The following is a 15,047-nucleotide window of genomic DNA, read 5'->3' as shown; positions in this document are numbered from 1 at the left end:
TCAGTACTAAAATTTTATAATAAATATAATTAAAATTGAAGATTTCTATTTAGATCTTAAAATACAAGTTATAATATAAGAATCTAAATCCGGTTTCTGGATCTTAGAGATCAATTTTTTAAAAAAATTACCAAAGACTCTAAATTTTCAAGAATTTTAAAAACTATTTTTGTAAACTCATAAGCTCTCGCCCAAAACATCTATCATCGGTTCGACTATTTTAATTTTGTGTCTTAGTGAGAGGAAGAAATTATTCTAATTTTTAACTTATATAAATTTCTTTCCTTTAGATATATAATACAATTTAAAACAAATGATTATATTTAACTTGTCTTTATCATCTAACATATCAATCATGTCTAATTGATTACTAATTAACTATCTCATTATTTACTTATAAATATGATTGAGAACTATTCACCATAGCAAACCATTATAACCCTAAATTTGGTTCCGCCAAATCAGAACCGACCTAACGATGATAATACACTTACCATATGATTGACAGTATGCTACAAACATAACGATGGATCTAATCTGAGCTAAAATTTTCTAATGCAGGGAAATTTGCAGAGTTCTTAGCCTAGGTTTACTTATCATTATGTATCTCAGAGGAAAACTGAGCAACAACACATTTAGAGCAGAATTAAAGAAACTAATGCTAGCCATTTTTACATCATTCATCAAAGTTCAAAACCATGCGAAGCTGCATTTTATCATCATCAAACATATACAAAGAAAAGGCTCTGCCATGCAGCAACAAACCCTACCACTAACCCTAGCTAGCTAGTCGTTGTTCCGGCTACGCGGCCTTTCAACAATAAAACATTACTCTTTTTACATTTTCTTTGAGGGCTGGCAAAGGACGCACACCTGATTCTCCAGCTACTCGTGTGCCCTTGCCGCCACCTTGACCACCGGCACAGCCACCCTCCTGCCCATCAGGTTCCATATAGAATCTAGCCCGGAATGCAGCCAAATGTGCGTAGTAAGCTGGAGGAACTGTGTCAAGTTAACCAAGAAATCACCGTTATTTTCAATGACTATTGTAGGAAAGCAGATTTTAAAGTCGATTGACGAGGCAATGCATGGAAAAACTGGCCGACTTACCCACTGAGACAGAACGTGTGCACCTTGCGTATGTGTAACAGAGATTGTTCGTCAATGACTGAATCCCATCTGCAGTGAAATTGTTCTCGTCCCAGAGTACATGGTAATGAGCAGGCCGACTAGTTCCCTGCAAGTTAAAGAATAGTTGTGAGATGTAATCAACATAAAAATGATTAAGTTAGATTTCCTTATGCGCTGGAACGAAGCATTTTTACTTCATCAGATGCAAAAGCAACAACACTTAAGTTTTTACCTGAATTCCAGCATGGCTGCAGAGATAAAAGTCGAATTCTGTTGGATGACAGATTTTAGAATCAACCACTGTGCCTGCACAAAAAAGTGTAGCAACGGAGTTCAAACAAGAAATGTGAAATAAGTTCACATGGTTGCATGGTATTTCGCATAAAGAATTTATACTCAATAAAGTGAAAGGTACCTGGTAAGATGTTTCCACTCTTGTCGGTGCTGCTCTTGTCCCTGTGATTGTTAGCGAAAAGTCTGGTATGATGTCGTTTTTGAACTACGATAAATGTCACAGGTGGTTGGTAGTTTGGCTCCAACGAAGCACAGGCCTGCATAAGACCTCATTGATCAGGGCAATTAATGTGATACAAAGAAACAGTCAATTTTTAGATTTAAAGAAAATAATAATAATAATAGTGACCTTCCGAATAGCATCCAACTCAAACAACAGCACTTGGTAAAACTGGCCTTCACTCACACCGTCCCTGCTTATTTTATTTCAACCAATCAGATAAAATATGTCCAGATGAGCTTACCGCAGAGGTAAACGAGTATAATGTCACATACAGTCAGAAGTATGTTCATATGCAGCCATCTTAAAGCAATTCTAATTATTCAGAACAAGAACTAGCTTATGACAGTGAAAGTCTCATTTTGGATTTACAGTCACAAAGCAATATTCAATAATGTATCCCCTATTATGCCAGAAACAGAAGTATCAACAGCTACAGAACAGATCCACATGCAACCATTTTTGAACTAATTGTAAGTTGAGCATAAACAATTCGGCCAACGACGATAAATTTCAAGTTCTGATTGAATTGAACAGACCTCTTAATGGGGAAGACAAACGCAACAAAGAGAATATTATGCTACTCTGTCTGGTAGACAAACGCAACAAAGAGACGAAAACTGTGCTGCGTCCTCATCTATTCACAATTTTTTGACAAATACATACAATTATATATTAAGATAACGTTGAAAGAGTTGGTCAATAAGACAATTACACTGACCTATAAAATATTATCCTCTGTGGCTTCTGTCCAGTTGCTTTCCTAAAAGAGACCAAAAGATCCCTGCAAAAGAGAGCCAAGAAACTAAGACATACATACCTACGGCGAACACATCCCTCTCAGTGAGAAAAATAATTATCATGTATACGAAAAGAAGATCATAAGAGATAAATGGGTAAATAGCCAATTTAATCAAACTAACTGTAAGACAGAGAAGGGGGAAATAACAATAAACCTGATCATGCCGCCACTCACTGTACCACGAACAGGATCATGCCAGGTTTTGTACAAATCTTGTATCAATTCCTGTCTATGAGCTTGAGCGCAAACCAATCCTGCATATTTTGTGACCTCTGGCCAGTCTTGAGATGCTACAACCTGTATTTAGAAAGATATGTTAGCGAACTGGAAAATATAATTTACAAATATGTGCCAAAAGGGGTGGTGACAGTTAAGACACCATACAGCTGCAATTGATGGACTGGACTCCTCTCCATTCTCAGGATGCGTTACGTCAGCTCCAAAGATAATTGTCGGTATGTCACTGACCAATGGGATTCTGCAGCTTATAGCATCCAAGAGAACAGTGTTCCGGCCACCCATCTGTTCAACAAGATAGAAAGTATAGGAAGAAATGGTCATAAATAAACAAACAAAAAAGAGTTTGAGGAAAGAGAGAACCATCAGAAAGCTTATCAAACTCCAAAGACCGCATCATAAACTATTGGAATAACTTGGCTCACCTTAACATTTATTTTTAAGGATACATTGGCCAAATATTGCTTGTTAATCTTGAAGACATGTTTTGTAAGACAGCACTGGGATATCAAACCAAGATCGGTCTCACATATCCGCTTCAGATCACCTATCGACACAGAAATTGATGTGATGTAGGATTGGTAATAGACATGTGAAATATCAAACTGGAGTTACTTTTTGCATGTCATACCATATAGGGAACCGTTGTTGTCTGGCAAAATAGCTAATAAAAGCTCCAATTCTTTTCCTTTTAATTTGTTCATGCATGCATGATAAACATGCTTTAAAGCTTTCTCTACTTGATCAGGCCTGGCTGCATAGATTGGTATCACTGGTTCTGGATTAAACTCCTGTAACATGTGATTTATATAATCAGATTATATATCAGACGATATGCCTGTATCAAGTGGCCTACAGGACAACAATGAGCTACAAGGACGTGAATGTTCTACCATGCCAGATACTTGACACATTTGAGCCAGCTCATTACAAAATCCACGAGCAACACTATCTTGAACACTCCGCGAGAAGTTAATACATGCCCAACGGCTAACAGTCATGCCATTGATCATTTTCTGTCCAAATAAAATCACCTTAGCGAGTCTCAAGAGAAGATGGACTATCATTTTTTCCATCCTAAGACGAAATTTAGAATGATTCAGATAAGGTTGACACAATCTTGTGATTCAACTATAATAAGTGAAACCTTGTTCATCATATTCCATTGGCCTACTTGCGGCAAACAATCTTTTTCCTTCCCGGTCTCGTGATATTTCAGCTGCACATAAACAGCTAATGCAGGTTAGAGAGTCATTAACAATATTGAAGAAATGGAAGTAAGTTTTTGGAGGCCGCATCTCACCCAGGGAGCAGGGAGAACTCTTGCCTCAACAGAAGCCAGTTTTTCACTGATTCTAATTCCAAACTCTTTTGCATAAGGATCTTGCTCATAAGCATTGTGTTGAACAGTCTGCATTCACATAAAACACGAACAAATTTCATTGGCAAAACCTTGGCCAATTCAAAGAAAAACACTACAAGCTTCATGAACCATCTGATGCATATTTAAGTCCATCATAGACTTCCAATAATTTGACTATATTTCTTGTACTCATAAGTAACATACACACATACATATCTACGCAATGATGATTCCACAGTGTTAAGATCATTTTACTCTGAAGTTTTTTATACCTACTTGACCCTCACATAGTCCGGAGCACAAAAATAATATACAATGTCATGATTAGATTGCTGCAATTAATACCAAATAAATTTTAGTAGTAACGCCTATTCATATGTCTATCAGTTCATTGTGAAATTTATTCTCACAATATAAAAAGGAAGGTGAATCTAAATATTACAATCATGGAATACCTGCAGAATATCATTTTCCCGATCCCTTGGCCTTTGGCATGTAACCTTTAGAAGAGCAGTAATTTGTTTCTCGCTCAACCTTTTAGTATATCGTTGCCCCTCAACAATTTTACAGGCCTGAATGAAGAGCATTAGACCATTGACACGATTTGATAGAAAATAAATACTACGGGCCGAAGTTCAAAATACCAACTAACAACTTCTAACCTCCATTGGTAAATAGTTGGCCTTCTTTTGGTTACCTACTTGAAGGCAAGGAAGATGAGTGTATTGAATTGTGAAACCATACATTTCTTGAAAGTATTCAACAACTGATTTCATTGAGTTGTCGTCGACAGGAAACCTGAAAAGTATAACAGTCAGTCCAATTAGTTCAGAGAGCTCGGTAACAGGCACTCACTAGGAAATAAGACAGCTAAAGCATCATTATTATGTGTCAGAGAATAGGAAGCTTGGTAAGTGGGAGAATAATCAAGATGGTTTAGAGCCAAACGAAAATAGGATAATGTCTAGCTTGGGTTTAGATGTAAGATAACCTGAACCCTTGATTGCTACAGATATATATTTATAGATCCTTCCAAGATATGGTTATTACTCTTTTATCACTTAAGACCTTTCAAATAGAAATTGACCTGGAAGATAAGATGCCATAATGAACAAGTCTTATATAGATGTCTAATTATGAATCGCCCCCAGCATTCTTACACTAGCTCTCGAGTTGGTTGGGATGTAATGCCAGAAACTCGATATTTTCTACGTACATCTCCCCTGTGAGTCACTTCAACTTTTACTCCTCTAAGGGCCTTCTTAACCTGAAATGAACCAAAGGGTATATTTACAAACGAATGCCTGAAGAATATTAATCCTTTCTTGTCTGTCAAATCAACCAAAAGCGCACCTTAATACGGTCGGAATCAGATAATGGCCTTGACAACACATCTTTCCCCAACAGTTGGGCGACAAATTCAATCACTGGAAGAGCCTCGATAAATGCAGCTGATGCCATATCTATAATTCACAAAAGACAAAATATTAAATGAAGGAATAGACAGCAGCAATGTTGTCCGTTGCATTTGCAACCAGGTTCATAAGTTGGTATTCAATTACCAATGTTAAGTGAAAGGCCCATCTGGGTAGGTCTTATACTTTGGTAAAAACCACACCATGCTTCTAAACCATCTCCAAGCCTTTGTGGTCTCCGGATATCAGGAGAAAAGAACGACCTCCCGACAGGGCAGAACCTTTTTGCACGTGCAAACAAAGTACAGATAATACCATTTCAGCATTCCCAGAAAGAAAATCATCAGATTGAAGCATCCGACAAGGATTCAGGTAAGAACCTTGTTTACTGGTTAGGTGAAACAAACGTAACTAATTTATCAATCATTACAAATTAGTACAATTCATTTTAGCTACCACGTGACGCACTTTCTCATACCTTTTCATTGAGAGTTCTCGCAGGACAATGTCCAGAATTTGAAGTGCCTCCTTTGGGCCATCTGCACGCTTACCAGCAAGAAATTGGCCTAAATGATGTAAGTTCGCCCGTGCGACAAACTTGATTACTACTTTATATTCCCTTTCTCTCCTGAAATTTGCACAAATAAAACTTAGAATAAAGAACACCTAACCACTTAATCTTCATTTTTTAGAAGTATTAATAAATTTATGCATTACTGATAACACGTCAATCTATTCTGTTACAAAAATTTCTAATGTACTTATTTCAGTCCTCCTGTGAGGACTGAAAATTACATGAATTCAAGTAACCAGCAGAAGCATATCCTAAAAGGCATAATTGGCAGTGTCAGAGGAGGAACAATTACTTGGGACCATTGACATTGTCCTCTTCATCAATAAGCTTAATTGTGAACTCCTTCCAAGCAAAAGGAAGTTCGCCAGCGGTGTACAGACTCTTTCTGCCATCATAGGCAGGCAATCTCATCCCCAAGTCAGATTCTTTATACATTTTCACAAGTTCTGCCATGATAGCTCTATTTACCGCTCTCGATGACACTTCAGGGGTAATAGTTACCTATAAGCAACGATAACATTTAAGAAAGCTATACCAACAATTCAAAAGTCAGGAAAATATTGATGACCCACTTTCAAGACCAATTAAATGCTACACATGCAGAGGACACGCACAGAGATTTACTCAATTATACTTGCAAAGGACAGCAGATATAAGAAGAGAACATTCATAAGCAGTTTGAATATTAGACTCTTAAGGGCCCCAAATGTTTTATGTCACATAGCTACTCAACTAATTTTTCTTGCTCAAATGTACCCACTGAAACATACTTAATTCAAAGCCATATGAAAAGCAGCTTACATCATATTGGTTCAAGTCCTTGTCTGGTAACTCAGCGAAGAAATGGTTGGCCTTCACAATACATTTTGTCCCGAGCTGCCCAAATCCAGGTCTAGTTGGAAAAGTCAAAGACTTGCTTGAAGAAGGAAAACCCATTTCTGATTGACATAAGCTGCCTCCATTCCCAACCGATCCATTAGATAATGCCGGTACAATGGCTTGGGAAGTTTCTCGCATAACAGGCTTATCTGCGGCAGTGCATGGCCTTGAACTCGGTCGCATAAAGACGTCGCCTTGGTCAGATTTCCGGCCACCCCTTCCCCTTCTCCTTCCTCTGTTTCTTGATGGAGGAGAACACTGGTTTTGAGCTTTGGCATTCTGTGATTCTTGATTTGGTGGGCCTTTGCCATTTTGGGCAGTCTTTGGGTTCTTCTGAGCTGAGTTCATGGGATTTTGCAACTGGGATTTGATAACAAAGTGTTGTTCTGAATTTTCTTTCATCTGCCTCATAGGCATGATTATGATGAAGACTGAATTTGATCACTCAAACCTACTATGTAAGAAAGCAGAGGGACCTTTTCACAGCAAATATTCCTACTAGATAAAACAGTTTCTTGTCCTTCTTGGTTATAGTCCTTCAAAGATCAATGACTCCATGCACTGAAAAATCCACAAACAGAGAAAATTGAGTACGTCAGCAAGATAACCCAAATTGAAAAATGTATACGAGTATAGAAATTTGATAAAATTGGTGGAAAATGTCCCACGCAAAAGCTAAAGGGAAGCATTCAAAAAGAAGATCTTTTAATGCAGGCTACAGGGATTTCCATTTTTTTGCAATTTTGAAAAACTAAAACAGCTCACATATGTTTCAACAACCAAACCAGAAATAAACTCCCTTGGAAAAAACAAATATGTGGTAATAAATCCACCATACCAAAGAACAGAAAGATGAGATAATTCTCATTGACAACAATGAAGCACTCGGTAAGTGCTTATAATCCCAAAAAGAACACATGTAATAGAGAAAAACCTTCCATGAAACTTTAAAATCAAGAAAAAGAAGATTTTAAATTTAAAAGAAAACACAAAAAAGATCCACTTTTAGGCTGCTTGGAGATTTAAGTGTGGAGTACTCAACAAAACTACATTTATGTGGAGACAAAAGAAGACAATACCAAAAACTCAAGAAACCCTCTTCAACGCTTCGGTTGGAAACCCAATATATGAATCAGGATGGGAAGAAACATAAATTCTTTAAAAATGATGCACATGTGCACAAATATAGAAATAATATATAATCGTATTATTACGATGAAATCTAATCAAATAGTGGAAATACCCAGAAGACAAAACCATACTTCTTCTTGTCCCCAAACCAAAACCGAGACTTGCAGCAGAAAACCAGAAAAGTTTGAATAAATCCAAGATAGTAAAGACACAGCACATATATAGATACAAGCTTGATGCATGCATATACATATATGTTTATGTCTATGTGTATGTAAATATATATCCAACACGCATAAATAAATGTGAGGACAGAAACATGACTGCTCAAGAAAGAGAATAAAAACGCCTAGAAAGCAACAAAAGAGCAACCAAAAGCAACAACTAGTAACGCATGTAACACAAAACCATAGAATTAAAAGGAATAAACATTGAAGAACTCACTGGGAAATCAACATCTCAACCCAAATTTCGCTGCTGCATAGAAAATGACATCTCACAACACAAACACGAGTGCTTACACTACAACTAAAGGGCTCAAAGATTCCATCTTTGAACTCAACAATGAACACTGAACCATGAAAGACGGAATCTTTTCTTTGTTTTTTTGAATCTAAGCTTTGAGGCGGAAGTGGGCTTTAATCACCAACTTAAAGAGAGACTGTTCAAAAAGACGACAACAAACGTGAAAAAGAGTTGGGAAAAAGTGGGGATAAAAGATGGGTTCTTTATGGGGTGGTGGTTTCAGTTTTCAGAATTCAGATTGCATAAATAATGAGAGAGAAAAAAAGACTCAAACTCAGCAAAAGAGTTGCTGTGTGTGTGTGTGTGTGTTGAGAAGAAGGGAAGGAAAAAGAGAGAGAGATGATGATGATGATAATGAATCTTTTATACACGCATGCAAATGCTTTTGATGTTTTCTTTATCACGTGTAAAAGCTTATGTGAAGGCCCTCCCTTTTGCTTTTTCTCCCTTAGCATTACATACACTTCTTCTTCTATCCCCATACATACATATATAACTCACTTTAGTGCTCCCTCTTGCAGCCTCGGGCCTGTACAATTGCCTCCAACATAAATATTCATTTAAATCTCATCAGTTATAGATACACTAAAGATATATATATATATAGAGGGGGTGGGTGGAGAGGAGAGGATTATAAAAGCAATGAAACACAGAAGAAGAATAATTCGAACTTGCAGTCCTCACCACTGCAGAGATTTCAATACATCCTCTCTCTCTCTCTTTCAAGATTGTGTCTTTCTTTCTTTTTTTTTTAATACAAGAACCAAGATTATTTTTTGGGGCCTCCCCTCTCTCTGTCTCTCTCTCTCTAGGCCAGCTGCTCTTATGCAATGTCCCAAAATCTTTTGTGTACTAAAGCAGTCAAGCTTTGGTAAGCTGTAACGGTCGGTTGAAGCTCAAAGGTGGAGGGTTGGGGCCACACCACATGTGTGTGTGTGTGTGTGTGGTGTGTGGCTTTATCTGCGTTTTGGATTTATGGAATGATTATAGCTTTTTTGCTTGGATTAATTGGGACTGTAATAAATGCTGCCTGCCCACAGTTCCCAGTCTGCACCTTTTTTGGGATTTTACTCAATTTTTCATCTCTGTTACTCTTTAATCACAACCCCACAAATACTTGTTTTCTTTTAATCCTTCCTTTTGTTTGTTGTACAGCAAAACTAGCTACAAATATTCAATACCTCCCTTATTTCTGGTTAAAAATATGCAATTATAGTTCAAAGTCAATGGCTTACGCTCGTAAAATAATACATTTATCATATAATAGATATATTGAATTTATCGTGTAATCCATTTAACTATATTCAAACTCAATCTAATAAGAACTTTCTCACTCAATGCAAAATAATATACAGCTTAGTCCCATATGGATTATTGTATTAATCATTACTTTCCTAACTCTTCATTTGTAAAGAAAAGAAAGTACTAATACATGAATTTGGGATTCATTATTGATTAAAAGGGTGTTTACATGAGTTTGTAAGTTTTTCGAAATATCTTATTAGCTGTTGAAAGTTTATAGGATGTTAAATAGTGTTGGCAATTTTCAAAAAATGAACTTATAATAAGATCAAAAAATAAGATGTTAGAGTTCACAAACTCTTTTTTTTAAAAAAAAAAAAGATTAAGAGTTAATTTATTTTAAAAACTTTAACAAACTTTTTCAACATTGATCATATTAGTTCTAAATTATTGTTAATAGCATCTTATAAATTTCATAATTATACGGACACTTCAATAACTTCTTTTTAATATAAAGTCCAACATGTTATAAGCTTTCAAAATATAAGTTTATAAGATGTTTTAAATAAATTTAAAGGTAAGTTACAAAGATTTCTATGAAATTTGTCATAATTACAAGTACCCCATATAATTAATGAGCGTCTAACAAATACCACGATCATTAATTTTATGAGAGTATTTGTAACTTTTCAAATAACGAGAAAGTAATTATAACTATGATATTTTTAAAAAGAGCCCGTTATAATTTACTCTAAATTTAATCAAACACCCTCTAACTTTGAGTTGGATTGTTTAAAATATATACAGAGGTACCACACTTGTGAGTCTATCTAATTCAATATCAATTAATTTATGTAGTTTTCCTCTTTAACTATCATATAGTATTGTAGTTGTTACATCATATTATGAGTGTATTATAACTTCGTTTTGTATTGCTCGTCATATGCAAGAAAATGATCTTATGTATATATTTGTAGCCAAATAGACTTTCAAAAAATTGATGCCCGATATGTACATGTGATATGTGAATCAAATTGGATTGATTTTTTTATTATAGTTTTTGTTGTATTTTTTATTTTATTATATATATACATGCCACATATATATATATATACATATAGATTATATTATCAATCTTAATTAAGAAAAAAATTATACACATGATATATATAATTAAATAAAAGATACAACAGAAATTGCAATAAGAAATTTCATTTGGAATCAATCATACAGTTGCTTAATTGAATGCTAATTACCAATTTCATATGGCTTAAAGGCAAGAGGTTTTGTTATGAGTTTCATTTCTAAATATAAGAATTTACTTCATATTTAAACAAATAAACATATATAGGGTAAATTATCGTTGTTGGAACTATTGTGTTTTTTTTTTTTTATACGTTTCCACATCTAATATTTTTTTATACTTTGCCATTTAAAATACATGAGATTTGTAGTTTGTATTTTAGATTAATTTTTATAGAAAATTCTATCGAAAAGTGATCACATGCGTGGCACATGTTATTTTTTTGAAAGAAAAAAAATATCAATTGCAATTCTTTTGGGATAAATTCGTCCTCTGATCACAATAATTTTCTATATTCGGAAAAAAATAAAGATGTTGTTGCACTTAAAAAATATCATATGTCATGCATGTAATCATTTTTTGCCAAAATTTTTCCACTGGAAAATTGGTTGAGATGGCAAATGCATATCTCGTGTATTTTGGGTGATAACGTACAAGAAATAGTTTAGGAGGACAAATGTAAAAAATGGGAGGAGCTCTAATTTGAATGAAAAATCATAATTTACCCATAAACATATATAACTGATGGACACTTACGCAAATTGGTTCGAAATATCACTGTAAAACGCTAAAAAGAAGAGAGAAAGGATTTGAATAATAGTGTATATCTTGTATAGAATGGATATAGTTTGCAACATAATGTAGATAAGTTTGGGAGGTTTGGTTTTATCGTAAAACTCTTCAAAAAGCACCCGGAAAAGTTAACCTTATAAGAGTGCTGATCCAGTTTAAGTAAAGACATAATAATACCTAAGGGCAAAACAACAGTAAATATTTGTTTTTTTACCAGATAAAAAGTAAAACGACAGTGTTCATTATTCCACTGAGAAAATAAATGTTACTTTATGGTATGATGACTGGCAAATTTTATTAGAAATGGCTCCACCACTCTGATTGCCTTATTATGGTTAGTTGGTAGTTGGGACACAAATCATGCCTCAACCCACAAAAATAAAATATAAATAATAATAAAAGAAAATATTATTTTGGGTTTTTTTGGTGGATATTTGCAATGAAGTATATGATGTTGCATGTTTTAATTTTTCTTTTGTTGCTATTTTTTGGTATTTAATTAGAGTGGGAAAAATTAGGGAGAGAATGAGAGTAAGGATTGAAAAGGGGTGGTAGGTAAGTTTGAATCCAAAAGGTAAATAAGAGTGTTTTCATTAGTAGTACTCATTACATTTTTGGTTTATTGTGATTGCTCATTGCCAAAATTGTGATCATAATTGTACCTTCGAATCCCTTTTTCTTCTTGTTTTTCTTTTCATTTTTGTTATGATTTTGGTCCCCCAATAAATACTAAAAGTCTCTTTCAACAAAATTCATTAGGTCATAATGTCTGGAAAAATAATATATTATAAGTTCATCAATTTATTGGAATACATTGAAAATTTACTAGATATATGACTATGAGGGTGTTTGACTGAGTTTTTTTAAAAGATTTTATAAGTTCATACATCTTACAAAATGTTTTTAAAATTTATGAGATGTTAAATTTTATTTGAAAAATAAGTTAATAAATTATTTGGATAAAATTAGCTAGCAACTAGATACGTTTTTTCTAAGAGAGCTTATAATCTCTTTTCGGTAAAAAAAATATAAAATTAATAAATATTTTGTATTATCTTATACGCTTTTAAACAACTAATAAGATGTTTTAAATAGATCATAATTAGCTCACCCCTCCAAGTCATTGATATGATCAATTGAATTATTTTAGAAAATTTGATTGATGGGGACTATAATGTGTTTATATGATTAATGAGCTGAAAATAGTGGAAGTTATTAGTCAATGAAGACGACAACCAATAATAAATATCAACCAGCAGCAGCTGACAAGAACGGTGGGTTTTGGTGCGCCAAGGATTGAAGATTGATGGCAAAGAGAAAGAACAAATCCTACCTACTTCTGTTTATTTTGAACAAATACTGCTTTAATTCAGTGAGTGAAGATTAGAGACCAGGGTATAAGTAAAAGACTCAAAGGTGAAGGCCACAATTCTTATCAGATGATCGTCTCAACGGGGTAAATTATAACCAGTTTTTTTTATATTTGTTATTTGAAAAATTACGAATATTCCTTTAAAATTAACGATTGTCCAATAAATACCCCTCATACATGAAAGCTCATTGTAGAAATTTATTTGTTAAACGGTTGTTAATTTTCAGGGAGTATTTGTAATTGTTTTGTAAATCATACATTAGAAAAAAAAAATAATATGAGTTTTTGTTAAGGTTAATTACTAAAGTTAAAAGTATAAAAATTGCAACAAATACTAATTAACTATGACTGCTTCATGATTATTAGATGTTATTTCTGCAAGTAGGTTAAAACATTAGCTACAGCTAAAAAAAATAACGAATATTTTGACCACAGGTAAAAAAATTATGAATATTGGTTAAACCGTGGTCCAAATTAAAATTATGTTTTAGCATCATTTTGTTTGATTGTAATAGATAGTATTAATCTGTCGTGATTTTCAAGGCACAGTAATTGATATATGGTGCACTAAATAATACATTTTTTTGTGGTGAGATAAAATATCTCACATTTAGTTTTTCTTCGTCTTATTTTCTTTTAGATTTCACAATTTCCTAACAAAACATAATATTGGTTAGGTTTTTGTTTTCTGGAATTAATAATATTACTACACAATCTTGTACAGAGAAAATATATTATTCCGACATAGTTGTCAAAAACATTTGATTTAGTCCGAGTCAAAGTTGAAGCCGACCCCGACGCCCACTCCCATCTTAATATTCAACTCAATATTTTCAGTACCTTTAACATTTGATCATGACTTAACACATTACTATCCTTAAAGATATCTTTTTCAAAAAACAACTATGATTACCAATGACTACAGACATATCCAAACAATTTTCGAAAGAAAAGATTAATTAAACATGGTACCATGCATGAATCATGACACGAACCTTAAATGATGGTGAAAAGAGCCCTTTTTGTAGGGTTTTCTCAACCTTTTGGTATGTATGTGTGTGTGTGTATCATGAGTGCAAAATTCCACACCCACAATAAATGTACCAAATCATTACTCCCATAAGGACCCTAAAAAAATAAAATTATAAAATTACTTTAGGGCATGCATGATGGGCTGCATTTGTTTTCATGCAAGGAGTTTTGGAGTTTATTACCAATATCCCACCAACAAAGTAAAAGTTTTCAGACAAATGAGATCAGAGGACTAAATTAAAGATCATGACACAAGCACACACATACACACGTGTGTGTGTGTGGGCGTATGAACATTTTCCTAGGGAGGATGGGGATATAGATGGATGGGCGAATTTGTTTGGTTATGAGTTGAAAGGAATAGTTTTATGAGGTTGGTGGATGGAAAATGAGAAGAAAGAGAGAGAGGGTATGGTATATTTTGGTAGTGGACAACGAAAAAGACCAACAAATAAAATAAAGAGAGAGTAGTATGTAATAGCAGTGTATAGTGGGTGTGGGAGGGGCCCAAAACCACCACTTACATAAACATGACATGCACCATTTCTCAAAATATGGGTGGTTTTGTTTGGGGTTGGAGACATATGGGTGCCTTGCCGTGAGATGTGCATAACTTGTTTGGATGCATTTGCTCTTATATATGTATACAATAATTTCTTTCTGGAGTTTAGGTGAGGAAATATAAATTGGTCTTGGTTTTAGTGAAATTTGTCTGTGTTTTGGCATTTATTATATTTTTTTTTCAAGGGAAACGAAAATGGCTGATGAAGAAAACAAGCTTATCAAATTTAAAAATAAGATGTTTGGAACTTATGAATTGTTTCAAAAAAATAAAATAAAATAAACGGCATCCCTAACTTTGTTTTCAGTTATAAATTTATTGTTGCTAATATTCTATAAACTCTATCATCTTATTTTCACTTAAATATTTCAACAGCTTATAAGCTCTAAAAC

At 34.0% G+C, this 15,047-nt stretch overlaps 1 protein-coding gene across 3 annotated transcripts; it reads right to left on the bottom strand.

The window, feature by feature from the left end:
• Window positions 647-9,272, bottom strand: LOC105171292 (protein argonaute 10). Of its 3 annotated transcripts, none has more exons than XM_011092357.2 (22): window positions 9,256-9,272; window positions 6,838-7,476; window positions 6,329-6,537; window positions 5,941-6,090; window positions 5,610-5,743; window positions 5,401-5,510; window positions 5,208-5,314; window positions 4,710-4,845; window positions 4,503-4,619; window positions 3,988-4,095; window positions 3,832-3,903; window positions 3,578-3,700; window positions 3,316-3,475; window positions 3,110-3,231; window positions 2,832-2,969; window positions 2,602-2,744; window positions 2,367-2,429; window positions 1,775-1,838; window positions 1,547-1,682; window positions 1,364-1,437; window positions 1,111-1,237; window positions 647-1,002 (listed from the first exon to the last, which is right to left on the bottom strand). In XM_011092357.2, exons 2-22 carry the CDS (start codon window positions 7,330-7,332, stop codon window positions 815-817), a joined length of 2,976 nt encoding a protein of 991 aa, XP_011090659.1. In that variant the 5' UTR covers window positions 7,333-7,476; window positions 9,256-9,272; the 3' UTR covers window positions 647-814. The 3 variants fall into 3 exon arrangements, with proteins under 3 accessions (XP_011090659.1, XP_011090656.1, XP_011090657.1); XM_011092354.2 differs by lacking the exon at window positions 9,256-9,272 and adding an exon at window positions 8,491-9,094; XM_011092355.2 differs by lacking the exon at window positions 9,256-9,272 and adding an exon at window positions 8,159-8,251.

The sequence above is a fragment of the Sesamum indicum genome, linkage group LG10 (genome assembly GCF_000512975.1).
Source record: "Sesamum indicum cultivar Zhongzhi No. 13 linkage group LG10, S_indicum_v1.0, whole genome shotgun sequence".
NCBI lineage: Eukaryota > Viridiplantae > Streptophyta > Magnoliopsida > Lamiales > Pedaliaceae > Sesamum > Sesamum indicum.
Note: the sequence above shows the minus strand (reverse complement) of the source record. Positions and strands in the feature narration are given on the sequence as shown.